The sequence below is a fragment of the Triticum aestivum genome, chromosome 3D (assembly GCF_018294505.1).
Source record: "Triticum aestivum cultivar Chinese Spring chromosome 3D, IWGSC CS RefSeq v2.1, whole genome shotgun sequence".
Lineage (NCBI taxonomy): Eukaryota > Viridiplantae > Streptophyta > Magnoliopsida > Poales > Poaceae > Triticum > Triticum aestivum.
Genome location: NC_057802.1, coordinates 22203410 through 22229036, shown reverse-complemented (window position 1 = coordinate 22229036; position 25627 = coordinate 22203410). Strand labels below are relative to the sequence as shown.

At 45.4% G+C, this 25627-nt stretch overlaps 1 protein-coding gene across 1 annotated transcript; it reads right to left on the bottom strand.

The window, feature by feature from the left end:
* Window positions 1-4022: 4022 nt before the first annotated feature.
* LOC123073858 (UDP-glycosyltransferase 88B1-like) lies at window positions 4023-5831 on the bottom strand. Its single transcript, XM_044496869.1, has one exon. The coding sequence runs from the start codon at window positions 5743-5745 to the stop codon at window positions 4183-4185; it is 1563 nt and encodes a 520-aa protein (XP_044352804.1). The 5' UTR covers window positions 5746-5831; the 3' UTR covers window positions 4023-4182.
* Between the last annotated feature and the right edge of the window lie 19796 nt (window positions 5832-25627).

The window sequence follows — 25627 nt, the reverse complement described above, 5'->3', positions numbered from 1 at the left end:
GCAAAATAAGAGGGAATCTAGCTTGACATTTGAGAGAGAGAGAGAGAGAGAGAGAGAGAGAGAAAGAGAGAGATGGACCTGCAAGTCATCGACAGTCACTATGACGCCGACCTTGATGGCAACATCTGGTACGTGGTGGTGGCGATTCATGCTCCTTAGTCAGTACCTCACCACGTAGCGGCCTGCAAACCAAGACGTTGGAGAGAGAGAGCCAGCTCGAGTAGCAGGAAATATAGAACTGCAGTTCATATAGACATATTCAACGCCTCAATGCTTAAATCCCAAATTGGGGAGTCCAGGAAATACAGTAGTGCTAAGCTGCAGATTGTTTGATTGTACTTTGTAGCCCTATGCAAAAATGAAATGGTTGTACAAAACTATGTATAATTCTATTAAACACAAGGTGGTGATTCAGACAGCCTCTCAAAGCCTTTCCAAAATAAGCTTCCCAAAATAATCAACCAAACTGGATGCGCTGAACATGAGAACCTGTCTAGAGATATTTCAAGATGCCTAGGGATATGTCAAGAATTAGATCACACTAGAAGGCACACACACAAAGAACGGCGCTGGACAAGAGAGTGGTATGCCTAGCCTGTTGTTCGTTCAGATCCTGAGGCACATCCAACACCGTGGACACATCCGACACCTCCAGCTCATCTGCGCAACCAAAATCCTGTCATCAGTCAATCCGCCGCTCCGAGTCCCCTAACCCGAACCATGAGTAAACAGTACCTTGCAAGGTATACGCTTACACAAGTCTTCTACATAGGGCATGCACCATAAAAGCAATAGGTGGAGATATTAAGCTACTAAAGCCACAGACAACAGCAAAGGACCGATCTGGTCCTAGGCACAAGAACCAACAATCAACTAAATCATACCGAGTCTACAAGCAGTCCTATGCAGCAAGAAAAGCTTAACAGATTAATACATGTTATCCATGGTAATGTAATATGGCAGAATTGAATCGGCAAACACTCGACACATTTTTTGTTATCAGGGGCAAGTCCAGGACAAGCAAGGTATACGTGCAACATGAATCTGAAAAAAACCCCAGAGATTTGTAGCAACATAACGATGATGCGGACCTGCTTTTAAACATGGCAGGGCACATTCTTTAAAGGCAAGCCATACAAACATCAATCGTGTGATGGGTTGACTACAATTAGCAGAGGCAAGCGGTCAAACTAAACAGTCTGATACATGGTCGACCACAGAGCAAACATGTACAGGTAAAAAATGGCTAATCATGGGATCTGAACAATATGATACATGGTGGATTACACAGCAAGCATCGAAAGGGCTAAATGGACTACTCAACCACAAATCACTCGTTCTGTGCATCATAGATCAACAGCAGGCCCAATCACATAAAATCCTGGACAGATCTATAATAGGAATGTATTAGAGTTGACCAAGCAAAGGGGCTCACCTAGCTAGTTGGCGACGCCGTGGAGCGGAGATGCCGGCCGTTGTTCATTAAAGGTGGAGAATTGTGTGATGTGCTCTCCTATCCTCTACAGCAGCTGTAGGAATACATCAATTGCTCTACTCCAAATCGAATTGAAGCACATCAGGAGCTGCAAGCTCATCCCCACTCCTCTCCTCTGCTGCTACAAAAGAAGAGAGAGATTAGAAAGAGATAGAGAGGAAGAAGAGGAGGAGGAGGAGGAGGAGGAGGAGGAGGAAGGAGGGGCAGGGAATGAACCCACCAGAGGCAGAGAGGAGGCGCAGCCCCATGGCTGCCGGTGTCGGGCCAGGAGGGGATGAACTCTCCTCTTCTGCTGCTTATCTTGGCGGCGTCGACGTCGCCCAAGCCCAAGGCCTGTTGCTGCGCCGCCTTGGCCTGCTGCTGCTGCTCCCCGCCGCCGCTGCCGCCGTCGCGCTCCTCGTCCTCCCTCCGCTGCTGCTCGTCGTCGTTGGGAGGGGGGTTCTGTTGCGGCGGATCTGGCCGCCGACGGCGCGGTTCGAGGCAGTGGGTGGCGGCGGCGGCGATGTGGGTGGGAGGAGAGGAGGCACGTGGGAGGGGAGGGGAGAGGACGCGCGCGGGAGGAGAGAGGAGGCGGCGGCTAGGGTTCAACAAAGAGCGGCTGTCCTTTATAAACCTGCACGTGAAATGACCAAAATGCCCTCGGCAGGGCAAGGAAATTACAGGCGGTGGCAGGAACGAGAGGGTAACTATTCATTGTAGCAGTAACTTTTTTTGATCCAACGACCAAGGTCTTCCGGGAGCGAGAGCCGACGGCCCTAAACGCATCAAGTAAACGATCCGACGGCCGACAGTCGCTGAGCTCTGAGAAGCCTCAGGTTCTCCCTAGATACTTATATCAGGATGTAGCAAAGCCGCTCGGGTTGCGACCCTGCTTAGTTTGCGGGTCCAATTATGGAGGCTACACTCAGGCCAGTTGCGACCAGTAGCATACTTACCCTAGTGCAATAGTGGAGTTAGGTACTAGATAGGCTCCGCTTGGATAAGCGTTTTCGCCAGTATTCGGTTGGTTTAGGATACACACTTGAACTGGTCGTCTTGTTTCCAGGCGGAAAATCATCTGCGACCGGTATTTTACAACTGTAAAATAAATACAGGTGTAAAAGTTTACATCCATTCCAAGCAGGGTCTTAGAGCATCTACAGCCGTACCTCTCAGACCATCCCTTATACGTCCGCGGGCGCGTCCCGTCAGTGACCGGACAGGAGAGAAGAAAAAACGTGGCCCGGACTGTCCGCAAGCCCTCATATCCATCTCAAATATGGGGAGGATATGAGGGCTTGCGGACGCGCCCGGGCACTCTGCCACGTAGGACACGGCCCCACCCCGGACCACCTTTTCTATTTCTTTATTCATTCTTTTATTTCTCTCTCTTCATCTCCACCAATCACGTGCAAGTGACCAGACATATGAGGAGAAAAATGAGAAGTGTGACTGTGCGGACGGATAAATGGGGACGCAAAACGGACACGCCCGATCACTAACCGGACGCGTCCGCAGGCGTTTAAGGGGTCATATTTGCTATGTCCGATTGTAGATGCTCTTAGGTAGCAGTCCCAGCCTTAGAAAAAAAAAATACCTGAGCTTGAACACCTCCCGTAGTCGCAGGTCACTCTACCATGACTCCTGCTCACCATCACTTGAGTTTCACCTCATCCAACACGTTGGCCACCATCGTGTTGGGGGACCTGGCGAGTAAGACGTGCCCCATGCTGCTGATCCAGTTTATGGAGCCAGGGTCATGAAGCTGCATGGGTATGTGTCGGTACCCACTCGGACGAGCCTGTGTTATCCGAACTGATCCTTTTTGTAGGCGAACAGCCCAGCTACCCACATGGTCAAATTTCAGGGATACAAAGATGACACTAAAATCGTTCACTGGGTAAAAACACACCACATTGGCTGGTAACATTGGCTGGTAGACGGTCAATTCTCTCCATTCACCGACCTCCGAGTCTCAGGGGTGTGGATGACCAATTTGAGAAAAATCTGACTAGGCTTTGACTCTGTAAGGTCCTGTGTCAATAATTAATAAAATGGCCGTATGCATCGTTCAGATGCAGAGGCCGGGGGTCGTCCTCTTTTTCTAAAAAAAAAACATGGTCAACGACTAGTAGACACTAGTGGTAAGCAACATATACATATCTTCGGTCGCATTTGCCATTAAATGGTCACATGGAAATTTCCACGCGTTCAGTCGATTCACACACATGAGAGCAAGGCAACGTCAAGAACGAGATGTGCTCGAGGCGGTGTCCTTGGTGAGGCCTCGCCTGAACTGACCTAAACAATGGGATACCAAGCCTGGCAGCGGTGTCGCCGACCGGGCAAGGAAGCAGATTGACTGGTGCATGTAGGAGGCCTTTTTAGTTCTGATCGCCGCTCAGATTGGAAAGCCGGTCGAGTTCAAAATGCACCACATCTTTTAGTAGACCGTCGGGGGGAGGTGGTAAGATAGCCATATGATAAATGTCTAGCATGGTTCTGGATATAAATTTTGAGACGGAATATAAGCATACTGTCAAGTTTGGAGTGTTTCCGCAAAAAAATGTTTGGAGTGGCATATATAGAGATTTCTCTATTATGTGTTGATAGTACATGTTACAGAGAGGAAGAAACTAAAATCACACTTTTAAGACCCAACGCTCACTCCTTATTTCCATGACCATTTATAAATGATGTTGCACATGTCAAGCTTTAACCCACGCGTCCACAAAGCCCGTCATGGTCGCCTCTGATTCTCCACCCTCGAGTAGAGCCTCATTCGCCTGCCGCATCACTGCTAGAGTTCTCTCTCGGAGCACCCTCCCGCCCTCCGAATCCATCATCCACCTGACCTTTTTGGCAATCTCCTTTGCCTCCACCACCTCCTTGTCGTACCCTTCCATCGCGACAGCCAACTCCATCTCTTTCTCGAGGAACACCGCATTCATCTTTTGCTCCGCGTACAATGGCCAGGCCAGCATAGGCACACCTGCCATAGTAGACTCGAGCACCGAGTTCCACCCGCAGTGTGTCACAAAACTTCCCACGGCATGATGTGCTAGAACATCACCTTGTGGTGCCCATGACTTCACGACGAGGCCCCTGCCCTTGGTCCGGTCCAGGAAACCCTTCGGAAGCAGCACATCCAAGTCCGGCTCTGTAGTCGTGTCGTCGCTCGGCGGGCTCCGCACGACCCAGAGGAACCTTTGTCCACTAGCCTCCAGCCCGGTTGCCACTTCCCTGGTTTGTTCGGCGCTGAAACGGCCGAGGCTGCCAAAGCACAGGAACGCCACACTGGCCTTGGGTTGCGCGTCCAGCCATGCGAGGCACTCATTGCCGCGCTTCACACCCACCTTGTCCGACTTGATCAACGGCCCAATGCAGTAGACCGGGGGTGTCGAGAGGCCGGGTGGGGCGGAGAGCCCGGCGAGCATGGTGTCCATGGCACGAGGCTCCAGCGAGCGGAAGGTGTTGATGAAGATGCCCTGTGATCGGAACAGGTCGAGGCTCACATTTAGTAATGCCTGGTAGGACGCACCGTCACGATCCATGAGTGGCTGGATGGAGTGCGTCGCCGGAAACGGGGTGATCCCCGGGACGTGCACGAGTTCTTCGCCCATTTCCCGGAAGCTCCTCGTGCTTTTCCCGTGCAGAACCGTGAGGTGCATAAAGAAAGCCAGGATCTGGGCGCCGGAGGTGGAGAAGAAGTAGGCGGGGATGTCGAGTTCCGCGGCTACGTCCATGGCGGCACTGCAGAAGAAGTCCACCACGAGGAAGTCCGGAGAAGCGCCAGCGAGGAAGTCACGTAGGTGCGGGTTGGAGAGGCGGGCGAATGCCAAGGCTGGCATCACGGAGTCGTCAGACTCCAGGAGCTTGACCTGTTGCAGGCGATGGAAAGAAATGGAGGGGTTGGCTGCGGAGACACCGGCGAGGAAGGGGCCCGTAGCGCCGGTATCGTACGGCGGGTCCATGAGGACGACCGTGATGGCTAGCCCACGGGCGGCGAAGAGCTTGGCGAGCTCGATCATGGGGACGAGGTGCCCCATGAGTGGGGAGGAGTAGAGCATCACCCGCGGCTTCCGGGCACTGATCATGGTCTTGTTGGCTGTGGTGCCTTCCATGTCGTCAACAATAACTTCTGTTCCTGATTGGTGGTGTGGGTTGAGGAGTGTACGTAGGTTTGTGTTTGGAATGTCACAAGGGAGTAGGATGACAAGTGATTGATGAAGATGACCAAGAGGAACCGGACATTTATAGAGGCCCAACATGGATTGCAGCCGTGTTGCCCAGGTTATTAGGTGGAGATTGTTTGAACTTGCATCTGTCACTCTAATCTAATGGGCACCGAACCTTCTCAGCCTCAAGGTGGCAGACAGAAAGTACCGGGATGCTCACTTTGTATGTGTATAATATATGGTGATCATCCGATGAAGGCACATTATGCTAGAAAGGACGACGTCATCAATGACGAACGGAATCAGACTTTACATCCCAGCCGTATGTGCTAACGTCCCATGGGGAGATCAGTTCAACATAGAAACGAATTACTAATTACTAGAATCTGGTACTCCTACTACCTTTGCACGTTAACAAATACAGTAGGGAGTAGTGCTGTCCAATAAAATATTATGGAGTAGCAGCGGGCCGGTGAACGTACGTCATCGCTTGTGTGTTAGCTACACTTCTCTTTTTTGTTTTGGAAAACTTCTGATCTATTCATCAATTGTTAAGGTAGTACAAAGAACATCAGAAGTAAAAATTACATCCGCGATAAGTACAAGCACTGGAGCGCGCCGCCGCCGTCATCGCCCCTCCCACATTGGAGGCGGACAAATATTATCGTAGTAGACAGTCAGGAAATCGTCGTGCTAAGGCCCCATAGGACCAGCGCATCAGAACAACAACCGCCACTTCTCTTTTTTTTGGTTACGAATGACCTATCTTGATCGACTACTAAGTATTATCGTCAATCGATCCTTAATCAAAATAATATATGTGTTATGTTACACAAAACTAGTCTTCTAAAAATCTTAATATGGGTAGACTAGAGGGTGTGAAGAGTACAAGGCAAGACCACTTTAAAGTGGCAAAATGACGGTAATTATTAGAGAGAGAGGGAGAGAGAGAGATCTGGAAATTGGGGAATCGAAAGGGCGATGAAAAATAGCCCAGAGAAAATGGGTGAGAAAGGAGAAAATAAATAAAATGCAATAAGTAAATATAAATGCAATGCAAAACATTAAAAAGTGATTTTTGGCATTAAGAAATGCCATGTGTAAGCCAGTTCCGTTTCACGGGCACCCGACTTATAATTCACATACTTTAAACAATAAACTAATTCCACGGTACCCACTTGGCTTATAGCGTGCTCTGTCACGATGCCGTCAACCACCTCTCTGATGGCCACATGGCAGGAAACGCTGCCAAGACTGGACTGTAAGCCAAGAGTTTTTTTTTTCTGTATGATGACTGGTATTTATAAGCCGAGCACTTTTTTTTCTAACACTCGGCTTATGGTGGGCAGTTAAGCCGAGTTCTCATTCTTTGTTGTTTGTTTTTCACTTGGTAGTCGGCTTACGAGAAACTAAGCTGAGTGCCCGTGTTTTAAGACTCGGCTTGCGCCCAACCACACGGCGACGTGTGATTTTCAAGTAGGGATTATACTAAATTTTGTAAGATTTTAGAGGCTATTAATTCGAACCTAGAGGTGAAAACATACTTTCTTTTTAAATTGAAAAGGGTGTGCATTGTACTCCTGTACGTATACTTCCATTTTCCAAGTTAAGATTTAGAAGAAGGTGAACCCTCCTAGGACAATAACTTTAAACAACAACTCTATTTTTTGAAATGTAAGAAACCAACTTCATGTTAAGAAAATTGGGGTTTTCGGCCTATCCTCAATTCCTCTGCCTTCTCGGTGATGACGCTCACAATGCAATTTAGGTTGACACCTACTTATACTACTAATTCCAGAGTTCTTATCTATATGCATGTATGCAGATAACTTTTAAAGTTTAAACTAACTTGTTTTCAAATACTCCCTCCCTTGCATTGTATAGTGCATATAGATTTTAAGTAAAATCTCAGAAATTTAGAGCCAGTTTTTGGAGAGAAACATTTACATCTATAGTGCCAATGTAGTTTCATATTTTACATATTTAGTATTTTAGACATAAATAATTTTCTCTATAAACTTGGTTAAAGTTCTCAAAATTAAACTTTCCAAAAAATATATACAAACTACATTATGGAATAGAGTGAGTAGAATCCGGGTGTGATTAACAACCACAATATAATTCACCTTTAATTGAATAATATTTATTACATCCCGGGACACAGACATGTGAGTTGTGTGTCATAATTAATCTAAATGATTAGTCATGTAGATAATAGTCAGGGTTATAATCTAACTATTGCTCTAGTTCCTTCGAATTATCAGTATGCGATGTAGTCTTTCAAATGTACATAGTATATTGTGTTTCACTGATAATCGACTAGCTTCCTCAAACATATATATAATACTTAAGTACATTACAACAAGTACTAATTTCATGTTAAACATGCAAAGTATTTCCATGTATAATTTCACAACTGGGCATTCCGAATATCAATAATTTCAAAAGTAATTTAAATATAGTTATAGGACACGTGATCCCAACATCTCCCAGTTGTCCAGAACTATCATTCAAATATCCGTAAACCGTGTTGCCCAGGTCAGGTGGAGATTGTGCTTGAAATTGCATGCATCCCCGTCACTCTAATGGTCACCGAACCTTCTCAGCTTCTACTCTAGTGCTTCAAGGTGGCAGACCGAAAGAACCTGGATGCTAACTTTGTCCGTATATAGTAGGCAGAAATCACATATTTGACCTGAGGGCAAAATCAAATCACAAACTGACATGTTCTCGAAAAAATTTCACTCTACCGACCTTTTAGTGTGGCGCCCGACAGCGAGGCGCCGCACCCAACGCTGCAGCGCCTCGGCCTTAGGCGTCGCACCTCCTGCCAGCGTGGCAGCCCTGGTCCAGTTGCGGCCCCACAGACATCACTGCAGCGCCTAAGGCCTAGGCGCCACACTTGTAATGTGCAGCGCCCGTCTCTTAGGCGCTGCACAGTCTGTGTTCCACTTAGGCTGGCCCCACCCTCTCTCCCCTCCCAGCCCCACCCCACACACCCCACCCCACCCAAACCCTTAGACTTGCCTCTCTTCCCCTCCCCCCTCTCAAATCCTTCTCAAATCTTGCAAATCCGGAGTATTTGACCGTGGATTTCGAAGCCAACCCCTCCCTTAAGGTAATCTCCTCCGATCCCGACTATTTCATCCATAGGAATTGTCGCATTTGCTCAAATCTTGCTACTTTGGGGAAACCCTACTTTTGGCTTGGATTTGCAAATTTGTGTTGAATCATGTTATGTTTCTTTGCTAATTTGGTATGGTTAGGCTTTCATAGTATGCTAGGGTTAGGGTTATGTGTGTTTGATGTTGGTGTTAGGGTTATGCTATGGTTAGGGTTGTGGTAATTGTTATGTGGGGGTTATGGTTATTAATTCATATATATGTTATGGCATATGTATTTTGTGCGAATATTTTTGGTAAGTACTTACTTGATATATGTGTGTTTTTGATTATTATAGGGATGGGGAGAACATGTGTTTATGTTCATCATGTGGATAAAGAGGCCTTTTTGAAAGGCAATGTTGAGCCGGACCCGGATGAGCTTGACATGGTGTTTGAGAGTAGTCCTAGCTATGCGGAGCTCTTGGACCAAGTGAGGAAGGATTTGAATTGGATGGACCCAAGTGACGTTGTTGAGTTCGAGGGAAGGCATAATGTTGGTTTTGGAATGCACATCCGTTGGAAGACAATGCGTGTGAACTCCGAGCAACGTTGGGTTGCATACAAGGAGATGGTTGCCGAATCTCTAGACAAGGCTCTTGAGTTATTTGCCTCCAAGAAGGTTGAGTCTACTTTGAATTTGGACTTGAACCGGAACCCCTCCCCGTTGGTTGCTAGCACTCCCCCACCCATTAACCAAGATCAAATGAGTGAACCTCATTTCATGCAACAAGATTGGCCAACATTGAGCCCGACTCCAAACAACCAAAATGAAGCTTTTGAAGAGGAGAATGATGAGTACGAGGAGGATGACAACGAAGTTGATCTCCATGACAACAATGTGGGTGATCTCGACCAATATCATGTGCAAGAGACAATGGACCAATCCATCCCTTTTTCCCGTGCATATGCATCGGACTCGGATGACGATGGTCCCGATGAAGAAGTTGATGAGGAGGGGTTCACGCCGAAGGAGGCCCAAGCATTCAAGAAGGTATTCGGGCGGGATCACAAGACACCATTGTTCAAGGATCTTAGTCTCGCGGATGAAGCCGTTGTGGATGGTGGCAAATGCATATCTCTTGGAGCTAGGCCAAGTTCTCACCGTGATTTGGAAGACGGCAAGAACGGGATATATCCCGGTTGTGAGTTTGAATCCTTCTTGGAATTGAAGATGTGGCTCGACAACTACTCGGTTACACATTATCGTCCACATAAAGTGGCCAACTCGGACGTCAATGTGCGTTACACGGTCAAATGTGAAGTGCCAAGATGTCCATGGATTGTGCGTGCGAGGCCATGGAAAGGAGGTCCCACTTGGCGCATAGTGAGTTGTCTACCAACTCACATGTGCCGGCACAAGAATGCGGATGGCGAGCTTGTGTACCAACAACACAGACAACTCACGTCCGAGTTCATTGCTTACAGGTTATCCAACCAAATATCCACACTTCCAATAATGAGCATCAAGAGTGTCATTGACCTTGTGAAAGCCATCTTTCATTACAAGGTGAAGTACGGCAAGGCATGGAAGGCGAAGCAAGCCGCATTCAAGATGTTGTATGGCAATTGGGAGGAAGCATACAACCGACTCCCTAGGTTGTTGTTAGCTATGGCCGCCACAAACCCAGGCATGGTTCACGTGGTTGAGCCTCATGGGCACCAAACATTGATTCATAACGGGAGGACCGTCCGAGTATTTGGCCGTGCATTTTGGGCCTTTGAGCAATGCGTGAGGGCTTTTGAGCATTGTCGGCCCGTCATCGCCATTGATGGCACGTTCTTGACCGGACAATACAAGGGCACTTTATTGGTTGCAATAGCAAGTGATGCCAATAACCGGGTGTTGCCTTTGGCTTTCGCTTTGGTTGAGGTGGAGAACAATGATAACTGGGAGTGGTTCTTGCGTCAATTGAGAACAAGGGTATTACCGGCTGAAAGGGAAATTTGTGTCATATCGGATCGCCATCCAGGAATTCTAAACGCGGTGGTGGTTGACATTCCCGGACATACAAAGTTGCACCATCGATGGTGCATGAGGCACTTTTGTGCAAACTTCTATAGGGCATGTGGTATCAAGGAGTTGGCCGATGATCTTCAAGATTGTTGTCTCGCTTTCACCAACAAGCGGTTTGCCACATTGTTCAATGCATTGCTCAGACACAAGAAACTTGACCCCGGTGGTCTTGAATTTCTCAATAGGAACATTGTCGAAAGGAATATGTGGGCACGTGCTTTCGATGAAGATGGCCGGAGGTACGGTCAAATGACAAGCAATATGTTAGAATGCTTCAATAAGGTGCTCAAGGGTGTACGTGCATTACCCATGACGGCAATAGTTCAATACACATTTGACAAGATGAATGGATACTTTTTACAGTACTCAATGGAGACGGATAAGAAGATTGCTGGTGAGAACAAGGATAAGCACAAGTACTATTTCCCACCAAAGGTTGAAGAATCGTTGGACTTTCAATCACGAAAGGCAGACTCCCAAGAAGCTGTACTATATGACGACAACGAGTGGAAGTATGAGGTGAAAGAGCCTGGAGGAACCACAAATGATGGCCACCAACACGGAGGCCGCGCTTTCAAGGTCTCCCTCACACGGTGTGATTGTAGCTGCATGAGACCATCGTTGCTTCATCTCCCATGCTCGCACTTGTTAAACGCATCCCGTGTTAGGAATGTGGACGTCAATCACCCTCTTACCATGAGGGAGTCCGAGTTCTCAATCATGACGGTAAAGAATACATGGGCTCCCCGGTTTCAGCCATACTTGGACCAATCACAATGGTCGGAGTATCATGGAGTTCAACTATGGCCGGACCCGGAATTGAAGGTCGTTAGACAGGGAAGACGTAATACAAAGCGTCTTAGAGGTGACATGGACGGATGGGGCCGTGGTGGCGGTGGAGAATACGACACCGGCCAATTCCAAGAGCCTCGTGAGCAATCCCGTTGTGGGGACTTCAGTCATCGGGGACACAACACAAGAACTTGTCCCAAACCAAGGAAAAGATCAAAGAAAAATGATGCAAGCACAAGCCAAGCAAATGATAGCCAACCAAGTCAACCAAGGAGTAGCCAACCAAGTCAAACAAGCCAACGAGGAACTAGGCAACAAAGAGGGACTCAACTAGGTCTTAGAAGAGGCCGTGGTGATGGTCTTGGCCGTGGTGGTGGTAGAGGCCGTGGTGATGGCCTAGGCCGTGGGGATGGTCTTGGCCGTGGTGAAGGCCTAGGCCGTGGTGATGGTCTTGGCGGTGGTGAAGGACTAGGCCGTGGTGAGGGTCTTGTCCGTGGTGGTGGGAGAGGCTGTGGTGATGGTCTTGGCCGTGGTGAAGGCCTAGGCCATGGTGACGGTCTTGGCCGTGGTGGTGGTAGAGCCCGTGGTGGTGCTCTAGGCCGTGGTGGCGGTAGAGGCCGTGGTGGTGGTCTAGGCCGTGGTGGTGGTAGAGGCCATGGTGGTGATCTTGGCCCTGGCGGCGGCCGTAGTGGAGGAATGTTCTCTTGGCTCAATGGACCATTGCCATATGTGACTTACTATGATCTTGTTCTTTTGGCTCAATGCTTGTGTTGTCATTTTGCATTGTGTGACTAACTATTATATTGTCATTTTCATAGGTATGGAAACAATGAAGGGGTGGAGGACACGGAGGGGGAAGGTGAGACCCCTTGGTGGTCGGAGGAGGGCGAAGAAGAAGAAGAAGGGACAAGGACCGTGACCTTCTTATGAACCAAAATGTGTGCTACTATGTGCTATGAGACGTAAATGACTATGTGTTTTGGCTCAATGTTTGTGTATAACTATGTGATTGGACTACTATATTGCTATGTATGTATGACTATGTGATTTGGACTACTATATGTGCTATGTCTTTCTTTCTGTGTTTTGGACTACTACATGTGATCTGGATATGATTATGTGCTATGCCTTGCTGTTAGGCGCTGCACACCTGGACATGCCAGTCCAGAGAGCAACAGAAGCGTTCCAGTAGCTTTTCGACCAAAAAATTTGCTAAGTCAGTGTGCAGCGCCTAAGGGAGAGGCGCTGCACTATACTGTGCAGCGCCTTACTGCTGGGCGCTGCACAGTACAGTGCAGCGCCTTGGCCTTAGGCGCTGCACACTAACTTAGCAGCTTTTTGGGTCGAAAAGCTACTGGAACGCTTCTGTTGCTCTCTAGACTAGGATGTCCAGGTGTGCAGCGCCTATGGGCAAGGCGCGGCACTGTGTAGTGTGGCGCCTTGCCCTTGGGCGCTGCACATCTGGACATCTATTAGGCTGCACTCACCCCCTCCCACCCATCCCCACCCCACACACCCCCACCCCCACACAAACCCGAAGCTCAATGCCTCCCCTCCGCCCTCCTCTCTCCCCCTCTCAAATCCTTCTCAGCTCCAGAGTATTTGACCATTGATTTTGAAGCCAACCCCTCCCTTAAGGTATTCTCCTCCGATCCCCTCATTTTCATCCATAGGAATTGTCACATTTGCTCAAATTTTGCTACTTTGGGGAAACCCTAGTTTTGGCTTGGATTTGCAAATTTGTGTTGAATCATGTTATGTTTCTTTGCTAATTTGGTATGGTTAGGATTTCATAGTATGCTAGGGGTAGGGTTATGTGTGCTTGATGTTGGTGTTAGGGTTATGCTATGGTTAGGGCTGTGGTTATTGTTAAGTGGGGGTTAGGGTTAACCAAGAATTCTCGGTTTTGTAGGCATGGCTTCATCCGGTTCCATGACGGGGCCACCGTGTGCTAACCTAGAAGACATGCCGAACAAGTGGGAGGACGCATCTTTGGACAGGGTGAAGGAGAAAGATGTCAACATCCCGCCATGTTGGTGTGGAGATGTTTGCAAGGTGAAGGTGTCCACCGACCGAAAGAAATCATGGACGAAAGGGCGGAGATATTTTGTATGCCCGAACTATGCTTATGATTGTGCACTTCCAACTAACGCCTATGACCAACCACCGGTAAGCTCGAGAAGTAAAATGTTACTATCAAATGTGTGTCAACACTAACAAAATTTTTGTATGCAGTCACCGCCTCCTCTATGCAAGTTCTTCACGTGGATAGATCTTGAAGTGCCAGAAGATGTCAAAAAGGACCAATACCAAGATTGTCTTAGGCGGCAACAGCGGTTCAAAGAATCGTTTTGAAGAGGCTTGGAGGAAGAGCGTCGTCACAAGGAGAGGATGGAGCAGAAGAAACGAGAGGAGGAGAGGGCACGCCAAGCGAAACTTGCTCGTGAGGAGGAGAGGGCAAGAAAGCTTGCAAAGGCTCGCGAGGCACAAGAGGAGGACTCAGCACGTGACAAGAAGGGGAAATGGCCTCGCTCTACTCAGTAGGGACTTCGCTTCAGTGCACTCGTCGTCAACTATCTTCTAATGAATGTGTCACGAACTTGTGAGGGCATGTGAGATGTTGGTGAACTATCTTCTAGGGCAAGCTGCCATTTGTCATTTGTATTGAATGTGTCGTGGACCATGTCATAGTAATGTTTGAATTGTCTTAAGTTATGAAGTCATCGGCATAAAATGTGTGTTTGTTCAAATTGCTGTGATGCTGCAGTCATTGTAAGTATTATGATGTCCCGGTGAAGTGAACGTGTTGTAAACTCTGTTTTTCCAGTAAACAGCCGTGCAGCGCCCAGAACACAGGCGCTGCACTTGCAGCGCCTGGCTCTTGGGCGCTGCACTCTGACTTGGTAATTTTCGTGGATGGTCAGTGCTGCAAGCCTTCTGTGGCTCTTTGGATAGCCATGGCCATTTGAGCAGCGCCTATGAGACGGGCGCTGCACTGTATGGTGCGGCACCTAAGCATTGGGCACTGCACAGTACAGTGCAGCGCCTGGCTGTTGGGCGCTGCAGTGCTGTTAACTGCCAAACTGCAGAAACAGATGCCATTTTGGCCTCATGCAGCACTCACATAACTTGCTTGAACATCACTAAAATTACTGTAAACACAAATACTGAACAAAGACAACTAATAACTTGAACATCACATCATTTAGGACAATTCAACATTACTACTAGTTCGCAAACACAAATACCACACTAGTAAGAGTTCACCAACATATAACATAACCTCACAAGTTCATCAACCTAATGAAACGGCTACAAGAGCACTAACAAACACAAGCACTAATGACTTCCGCGCGTGTTCCTGGTGCCACGCCTGCAGGCAATCTTCTTCTTCCTGGGTGGACGAACCTCCTCTTCCTACACTTCCTCCTCCGCCTCCGCCTCTGCCTCATCATCCAAGCTAGACATCCGCGAGGTCCCTATGACCACCTTTGGGTTGCCTCTGTTATCAAAGTCGTTGGGCGTGTACCGGCGTCTGGGCTGCCTAGGCTTGAACACATACGAGGACCGAAGTTGAGCGTCCGCCAAAGTCATGTCATCATCAAGCTCATGGCCCTATCACACAATCAAACAATATGGTGAAGACCGGCGTCGTAATCAAGTGAGAATCACATCTAAAGGATTAGTCATACCTCTTGGGTGACCGCACCCTCATCATCCAGATAAGCATATGAGGAACTCACATCGTCCCCCTGATGGTGAGATGAGGGGTTTGATGGTGTACCGGACCTAGAGGCAGATGGTTCATCAAATTCGGGATCACGGCAACCGAGAATATTCGATAACCGCCTTAACTTCTTGTCCTGCCGCTGTAACATGAACAAGTGTGGAAGATATCAAACTCCGCAACATAGACTGGCTCTCATAGTGAATGCGATATGTACCTTGAGGAATGCTCGTAGTGAGCCATCATCATTGCCTTTTCCAACCGGTGTGTTCTCCAGAATAGACTGGCTCTCATCAGCTGCTTTCTTGATCTCGGTGCGCTGCAGATGAGAAAGAATGAACACGTTAGCCATTCAAACATGTGTAATACGGCCAACGGGAAAGTAAAGAAGGAACAATTTACCACATAGTTAATCACCGGAACAGCAAGGACTCCTTGCCCTACCCTGACATCTCTGTTGTACTTCCCCTTTGATAGATCCTCAAAGCTTACGGGTTCTTCAAGAATATCCTCATTATATGCCGGCGGGCATATCTCAACTCGAGTATTTTCAAGAAGCCATCGTATGTAGTTATCAAAATCAAGTGGGTTATGCTCACGAAGCTGGGCGCGTGCACTACTACGAGCTTGCTCCACGCAAAGCTGGAAGCGGGTAACATACGACTTGTCCCAGTCCTTTATCTTCCGCTGCCTTCTCCTGTCCAACCTGCATGGTACAATACCAAACATTAGCAAAATCAAGAAGGACTGACGATGCTTAGTCAATACGCTCTCTTACCTATGAAGTGCTTTGTCCATATCCACCCATTCCGGCGCGTGAGGCTGGAACAGACCAAACTGATGAAACACGCGATGTGGCAAATGAAACTCAACAGCCCAGTTGCATATCAGTGGGCACCGCATAAGCCAGAGATCCCTATCCCGCAAGCACATCGGGTTGATGGAAAACTCCAGGTGTACCCAAGTCTGTCATCAGCGCCATATGGCTGCCGTTCCACCTATGAAATAGGGCAACAATGCAAAATTGGTGACTTTTTTTAGGCAAGCATGAGAAATGACTGAAGTAATGACCTCGTTACCTGCTCAGGCGTAATCGTGTCCAACTCGGCAATGTACTTTCGGTACATGAGATTGACAGCGTTCGTCATCTCGGAAACCACATCCCACTTGTAAGCCCATGTGGGGCGCCGTAAGTCGTCATCTTCATCTTCATACCAAGGATTAAACCTGACGCTCTTCGGGCGTCCAACAGGCAGACGCTCCCAGCTCCATACAGAAAGTAGAAGCATATTACCACCAATGCCTGCCCTATCTGTGATCCTGCAACACGCATCGTCCAGCTGCATATGAAAGAAAAACAATGTTCAGTTGACAGCAAGGTTGCATTGGTAATGAACAAATGAGTTGATAACAAAACAAACCAACTACCTGTCGGTACAAGTACGCAAGAGTTGCTGAACCCCAGCTCCATTTGCTATCGAAGACGGTCAACGCCTTCAGCCACATCCATGGAGCGTTCTTGCCCGTGGAGTCAGGAAACAAAGTCCTCGAGACAACGTACCACATATAGACACGAGCATGTGTCTGTATCACATCATCAGTGGCATCCGCAGGGCAATGCGCAAAGTTTTCTTGAATCCATGTGAAAGCAGCTCCGGCTGCTTTCCTTTCCTTCTTCTTCGGCTCTTCTCCCTCCTCTACATCAGCCTCAGCCTCGGTAGGAACCATACCAATAAGAGCAATCATCTGCTCGCGCCACCCGTCAGAATCGGTGCTCATACAGAGAGGCATCCCGTCGATAGCAAGACCGGTGATCAACGAGATATCCTCGAGCGTCACGGTCATCTCCCCAGTCCGAAGATGGAAACGGTGCGTCTCCGGCCTCCACTGATCAGCAAGAGCGGACACCAGTGGAGCGTTCAGATTCGGCGTGGACCGGCTGACCAACTAAATCCACGGGAGTAGTCCTGCCTGCTTGATGTACCGTGTGTACCGCTCATCGTAAGGCATGGCAGGACCAGAGACCCCGTGATACCGAATCTTCAGAGGTTCAAGCTTCTGCAAAAAACAAGTAATGACAAATCTTAGGACATGTAAATTTCAACTGAAGGCAAATTTGCAAAATATTTAGATTACTCGTTATTACCATCTCCTTCTCGCGCATCATGTAGGCCCGGTGTTTCGTGTCGTAGACATCGTCGAGAAGCCAAACCATCCTTACAAATTTCAAACAATAAACATATATGAGTTCATCTCAAATATCGGTAAACACTCAACATTTCATATGTGTTCATCTAAACATCTCATATGTATTCATCTACAAGAATCTCAACATCTCCTTCTCACACAATGAATAAATGATTGTAAATTCTCATATATATCTAGTATGTCATATGTGTTCAAGTAAATCAACATCTCATATTTCAAATAAACTCAACATTTAATATATATCTAAAAAAACTCAACATCTCACATATAGCTACAAAACTCAACATCTCATAATTATCTATAAAACTAGGCATCATATATATCTAAAAAAAATTACAATCTAGGTTTCACTAACAAGAATCATATAGTATGGGGGGGGGGGGATCAAAGGGTCCACCTAATCTTGGGCAAACAAAGATCCAAACCAAGCAAATCAAAGGTTTCACCTAATCTTGGGCAAATCCCTAAAATTGCAACGAATTTACGGAGGAAAAGAAAGGGAACGGAGGAGTTTACCTAGTAGGAGGGATTGGAGATCGAATCCGGGCCTCAAAACTTCAGATCTGAGAGGGGTGTGGGGGGGGGGGGGGGCTCCGAAGGGGGCGCCGTCGCCGCTCTCTGTATAGAGAGCAACTTCCTCATAGGGGGAAGAACTGCCTGGGAGGGGCTGGCCCGATGCGGCTTAAGTCAATGTGCAGCGCCCAAGCGATAGGCGCTGCACTTTACACAGTGTGGCGCCCAAGCCTTAGGCGCTGCAGTGCTGTCTGTGGGGCCGCAACTGGACCAGGGCTGCCACGCTGGTTGGATGTGCGACGCCCAAGGGAAGGGTGTTGCAGCGTTGGGTGCGGCGCCTCGCGGTCGGGCGCCACACTAAAGGGTCAGCAGAGTGAAATTTTTTCGAGAGCAGGTCAGTTTGTGATTTGATTGCGCCCTCAGGTCAAATATGTGATTTTAGACTATATAGTATGCTAATATATGACAATCATCCTATGAACGAAGGCGCATTATGCTACAAATGACAACGTCATCAATGACGAACGGAACCAGACTGTACGTGCCGGCCGTATGTGCTAACGTCCCATGAGGAGATCAGTTCAACATTGAAACTAGCTCCAATTTATTAATATGAGTATACTCCTACTACCTTTCCACGTTCACTATAATAGTATAGAGTACCACTCGTGTCAAAAATGAAAGTAAAATACGGTGTACTTACTGTCCAAGGAAAGATTACGGAGTAGTGCACAGCCCCGTAATCATGGTTGCCTGGCCTATCTCTCAAGAAAAAGAAAGGTGGTTAACATGTGTCATCGCTTATGTACTTTTTTTTTCGAAAATACATCGCTTATGTACTAGAAGTAGTTTTTTTTAGGAGTTTACTATTCACCTAGGTGCAGGGTACATTTGCACCAGGGAGCAGAATGGCACTTCCGCCAGACTATCTAAAGTTAAGCGTCAAGCTAGATTATTTGAGAGAGTCCCTCTACATTATGACGAACTAACTATAGATGACGTGCTTCCTATAATAGACAAGAACTTGAAAGTAATTTCTTGTTGGACAGGGAAACTTTTGAATTACAAAGGAAGGGTCGTTCTCATGGAAGCGAGCCTAGTCAGCATTCCTATTTATCTTCGCTCTTTCTTCCAATTCTCTAAGTGGGCTTCGGACCTGATTAATAGGAAAATGACTCATTGCTTCTGGAACGATCTTGAGGGGCATAGGAAATGCCATCTTCTTTTTGAGGGGTGTCACCAGATTTTATTCAATCAAAGCATGGTCCGGAATACATGCAATATCACCGCACTGGGGGTGGGGTGGGGGTGGGGGGGGGGGGGGGTCAAATAGCCAAACATGGCGGCCCAATAGTGACACAATAGCTTTGCTAAATTATGTGCTTTGTAATTTGCTTCTCTACCTTCATGCTTCACATAGTTACATCTTTTCTGCAATGTCTTTGATGATAATGGCAGTTAGCCCCCAATACTCACATTGAAGATGTTTTACCGTTGCCGAGCAGTCCATCACATTATGAATCTTCCTAACATAGTTATGGTCATGGACGCCGCCCTCCTCATCACTCAGCGATCTCATAGCTCCATCACCGATGCCTGCGTCGTCTAAGTCTATAGGAACATGCAACCCTAGAAGTGCTTCTAGTGGAAACACAGACTGATCATCTGCATTCAAAGCTGTTGCTTTACATGATGCCACGACAAGATCAATCTAATGGTGCAACCATCATCTCAACAACCATTGCAACAGATGGGCTCTCTTCTTGTGCTGAAGCCATAGCAAGATCCTAATCAGGTGGCACTAGTGCAGAATCGGGCTCTAGCGCCGGTTCGTAAGGGCCTTTAGTGCCGGTTTCATAACCCGCACTAAAGGATGGGGACTAAAGCCCCCCCCCCCCATTTAGTACCGGTTCGGCACGAACCGGCGCTAAAGTGCCACCACGTGGCACGAGACAGGCCCGGGTGCAGGTAGACCATCAGTACCGGTTGGTAACACCAACCGGTACTAAATGTTTGGGTGGGGGTTGGTTTTTTTTTGTTTTTCCTTTAATTTTGTGTTTTCAATTTAATTTAGTGATTGTTTTACATTATAATGAGTTGTTAAATCATTAGGTGAAAGTACCGCAGATTAGTTTTGACTGGATGCATGTGGATCCTAGCTAGCTAAGTGATCAAGTATATGTCATATATCCATATTACTTGATCACTTAATTAGGTGATCAAGGTAATATGGATATGGCATATACTTGATCACTTAGCTAGGATCCATCCAGTTGAAACTAATCTGCGGTTTGTTTCATAAATGATATAATAACTCATCATCATCATCATCATCATATTAATATAAAAACACTTGCATCATATCATCACCAACAACAGTATACTAGCTAGCTAAAAATCATCATATATAGTCGTCATTACCACTATTTAATCATCATAGTCATTACCGCTATCTAATCACACCAACACTAGCTTAAAGAAGAAACATTCACTTGTACCAGAAGCAAAGATATCATCGAGTTCAACATGGTCATGATATTATAAGCATTCGTAACACCACAAAAGTAAATCACTCTTTGAGATTAAGTTCAGGACGAAGAACACGGACATGAGAGGACAAGTACAAAGAGCATGAACTAGCTAATCACTCCTGCTGCTCTCTCTCAGGTAAAATAGCATAGAACATGTATAGATCTCCTGATTCATCATATTGGAGCATGCAAATGAACCTGTCTCCTAATCGTGGGCTGCGCTTCTGCTTGCTGCCCCTAGTACTTCTCTGCGATCGTTAACAATTTTGCTCCAATCTTTCACTATTAATCATTCCTCGCTTTTAGAAATCCTGAATGCACTCATGTGGAATGTAGCATGTCTTGGCCGTAAGCTAACCATTGACATGCGACCTTTAGTCTCGACCCACTGAGGCACAACTGTCATCGGGAGTCCCTGTTGAAGAACATCGTATAGTAATATACTTAGCAATGAAAGTTTAGCTTGAAAAATAATGTATGCAAAAGATGCACTGAGGACAAATAGTAAAAATCTTACCATCTTTCCTAAATAGATGTGACCGTAGTTCAATACGATCACTATTGGTCGCACGTTTTGAGTACTAAGATTTTCAAATTCAGGAAAATAATTTCTCTTGACAACATCAAGATCCTCAAGCCATGAAACATAATGACTTATCTCCTCGCAGTTTAGTTCAGCCCCGGGACAGTGGACGGTCCTGTCTACCAAGCGCCGGACATGTTTGCTTGAATGGAAATAAGTTGTCCATAGAAATTAGTTATCAACTATTTTAAATAAACAATATCGAAGACATAAATATGGTTGAGAAACTCACATAATGGTAGAACTGGAGGCGTCTGCACATCGACCCAGATGTCTCTATTACCTTCAATATCATCTTCCGGATGAATATCAAAGGTGATAACCATATCTGGCTCAAATGCATAAGCCTTTTATAGTGCTTGCCAAGTTTTGCATTCAAAATAGGTGTATGTGTCTGCATTGTATAGTTTGACGTTGAAAGTGTAACCATGCTCGGTCTTCAAGTAAACTCTCTTTACCTCCATAGTTTCCATAGCACTGAAATCTATCTTATCCAAGACAAACATTCTTGCATGGCAGGGGATGCGCTAGTAGAATAGTGAAAATTTAAGATTATAAGTTCAAGCAAATGAAGCATAAGTCATGCTTAATTACGGAAAAAGACTTGTCGTTGTGACTTACTGTATCCACTTCGAAGGTCTCATCCAGCTTGATGCTGAAGCGCCTATCGTCAACAAGGAAATTTCTGTCACACAGGCCGCGCTGGTCTTTACAGTATTCGCACATAATGAAATCTTTTTCGTCGTCAGACGACATTTCCTATGTTCATATGCATGGGTGAAACATTAAACACTTACTAGTTCTATTAATTCAACTAAATAAACTAGTTCTATTAATTCAACTCATTCAACTAAGCATTTACTAAAAATAAACTAGTTATATTAATTTTCTTACAAAAATAAAGTAGCTAGTTCTATATAGTAATATTTTAATTAGATCATCAAATCTCAGATACCTAAATTTTCTTACTAAAAATAAACTAGTTCTATTAATTCAACTAATTCAACTAAGCATTTACTAAAATATATAAAGTAGCTAGTTCTATATAGTAATATTTTAATTAGATCATCAAATCTCATATACCTAAATTTTCTTACTAAAAATAAATAGTTCTATTAATTTTCTTACTAATTCAACTAAGCACTTATTAATTTTCTTACTAATTCAACTAAGCACTTACTAATTCATCTAACATTAATATATCTAATTCATCTTTAAGTAAAAGTATAAAAAACTAACTCATCTAATTAACGATAATTAATATCTAGCTAATTCATCTAACAATTGACATTAATATTTAACTTTTCTATCTAATTCATCTAACATTCGACATTAATCTAACATTCTTATCTAGGTAATTCATCTAATTCGATCATCTAATTAACAATTTGACATGCATTAATCTAAAAAACAGAAAACTAAAAATAAGTAAAAAAAGTGTGTGTGTGTGTGTGTGTGTGCGCGCTCGTGTCCGTGTTTGTGTGTGTGTGTGTGTGTGTACGAGCGGGGGCGGCGGCGTACGGGCGGCGGGGGCGAGACGGCGACGTACAGGGCGGCGGCGTACGGGGCGGCGCCGCGAGACAGCGATGACGCGCGGCGGCGTACGGGGCGGCGGCGCGAGACGACGACGACGGGGACGGCGACGATGGGTGGCGGGGGCGATGGCGAGCGGCGCGGGCGAGACAGCGACGGCGCGGGACGGGAGCGGCGGCAATGTCGCGAAGAGGTTGGAGATGGGGAGATGAAACTGAATTTTTCGTAAGTGCTATATATATAGGAAGGGCCTCTAGTACCGGTTGGAGCCACCAATCGGTACTAAAGGCCAATTCTGGCCAGGCCAAGCGGCGGGTAGCGACCACCTTTAGTACTGGTTGGTGGCTCCAACCGATACTAAAGTCCACCCTTAAATACCAGTTAGAGCCACGAACCGGTATTAAAGGGCGCGCTGTGATCTCAAAAAGTAAATGACTGAAAAATAGCAAATGATGTCAAAAAGTGTTGAAAATTGATGACGTCGCTTTGAATGGTGCATACGGAATGCAAAAAAAGTCTGGAGTTCAAATAAAGTTTAGAATAATGAAGTGCCCGTGTAACAGATGAGTTCTCGTCCGAAACCCTGATACTTCGAAAGAGATTGTCCAGTTTGTACACAAAGTGCATCCAGTTTTTGCCGTAACCCTCTCTACTTTTTTGCACATGCTATGTGGGTGAAATGATAATACCATGCCAAGTTTCAACATTTTCAGAGTTTATTTTGTAGTGATTTTCAATTTCACAGTCATTTAGCTCTCTAAACAAATCGGTAAATGACTGAAAAATAGCAAATGATGTCAGAAAGTGTTGAAAATTGATGACGTCGCTTTGAATGGTGCATACGGAACGCAAAAAAAGTCTGGAGTTCAAATAAGTTTAGAAAAATAAAGTGTCCGTGTAACAGATGAGTTCTCGTCCGAAACCCTGATACTCCGAAAGAGATTGTCCAGTTTGTACACAAAGTGCATCCAGTTTTTGCCGTAACCCTCTCTACTTTTTTGCACATGCTATGTGGGTGAAATGATGATACCATGCCAAGTTTCAACATTTTCAGAGTTTATTTTGTAGTGATTTTCAATTTCACGGTCATTTAGCTCTCTAAACAAATCGGTAAATGACTGAAAAATAGCAAATGATGTCAGAAAGTGTTGAAAATTGATGACGTCACTTTGAATGGTGCATACAGAACGCAAAAAAAAGTCTGAAGTTCAAATAAGTTAAGAAAAATGAAGTGCCCGTGTCACAGATAAGTTCTCGTCCAAAACCCTGATACTCCGAAAGAGATTGTCCAGTTTGTATACGAAGTGCATCCAATTTTTGCCGTAATCCTCTCTACTTTTTTGCACATGCTATGTGGGTGAAATGATGATACCATGCCGTTGTCTGTAACAGATGCATTTTCGTTCGAAACCCTAATACTTCGAAACAGATTGTGTAAACATGGAAAAATATACATCAAAAATACATTGATCTAAATGCTATGTGTAAACATGTAAAAATATACCCCTCTGTAAAAAGAAACTATAACAGCATTTAGATCATGATCTTATATTTTTTACAGAGAAATATATCGAAAATACTTTGATCATCAATGATCTTTTTGTGCACAATCTGAATTGTCAATATGAGTCCTCAACGGTGTGTAAACCGGTGAAGACTCATATTGCGGCCACAAATTCCACACATAGAGTTCAATGAAGACCAAGTTAGGAGAGCGAGGTGAGACTAAAAACAGCCTGGCACAACCTCTTCAGTACCGGTTCGTAGCACGAACCGGCACCAAAGGGGGACGGTGGGGCCACAGCCTCTTTAGTACCGGTTCGTGGGATGAACCTGTACTATAGGTTCGCCACGAACCGGTACTATAGATCTCCGCCCGCCCAGCCATTAGTGCCGGTTCTATTATAAACCGGGACTAATGTGCTTCACATTTAACCCTTTTTCTACTAGTGTGGCACAAATGTCCCAGCTATTGTATCCTTGTCGGATGCTTCCATTGCCGGTCCGGTGCTACCAAAGAAGGCCTCTATTTTCGGAACACTTGGTGGTGGTAAACTAGATCAAGAGTACAAGAGAGCCAACACGATAGTGTGAAGTTGCAACTACTTCATCACCGACATATTGTGTAGCTATTGTGTTGGGTAGTTCTGGTTGCATAGTTTTAAATAGCGGGCCATGCTAAATATCGACAATCCTCCAAATCAACTATAGTGGGGCTATAGCTTTCTATTTTACAACTTCACCGGCTAATTGTACATTAATACTATTTAGCGACACCCTGCTCAAAAACTATAGCCCCGATATAGCGGGCTATAACCGGCTATTTAGAACTTTCACTGGCGATGATGGGCCTTGGTAGGAAAATAATGGTTCGTCTTGTTTCTTTCCCTTTTTACTTTTCACTCCTTTTCCTTTTGTTTATATTTAAAAATATATATAAATAACATATTTCAAGATTAATTTACTTAAATGTTTCAAAATATTTGAACAAACATTTGTACTATTCAAAAAAAGTTTGTACCATTCAGAAAAATGATCATGAAATTTATAAAATGTTTAAATGCTTTGAAATAATATTCATAACATTTTAAAAAATACAATATTAAAATGTGTCTGTAGTTTTAATTAAAAAGTAAGTGGCATTTAAAAAATGTACGAGGAATTCAAAATAGCTTAAGCGGCATTTTAGAAATTTTTCACATGTTACAAAAATATGCTTGTGCCATTTAAAAATAATAATATATAATTTAGTAAATGTCCCCAATATTTCAAAAACCGTTTCATACCAATTAAATTCTATTTGGTATTTAAAAAAATTACCATGTTTCATTAAAAAAATGTGCCATTTTAAAAATCTGTTCATAAAATATGTGAATAAATTGCAAAAAAAAAAATCGCACTACTCGAATA

Bases quoted from the DNA above. Each gene is read 5' to 3' on its own strand.
- LOC123073858 (XM_044496869.1), bottom strand. From the start codon at position 5,745: ATGTTGGGCCTCTATAAATGTCCGGTTCCTCTTGGTCATCTTCATCAA.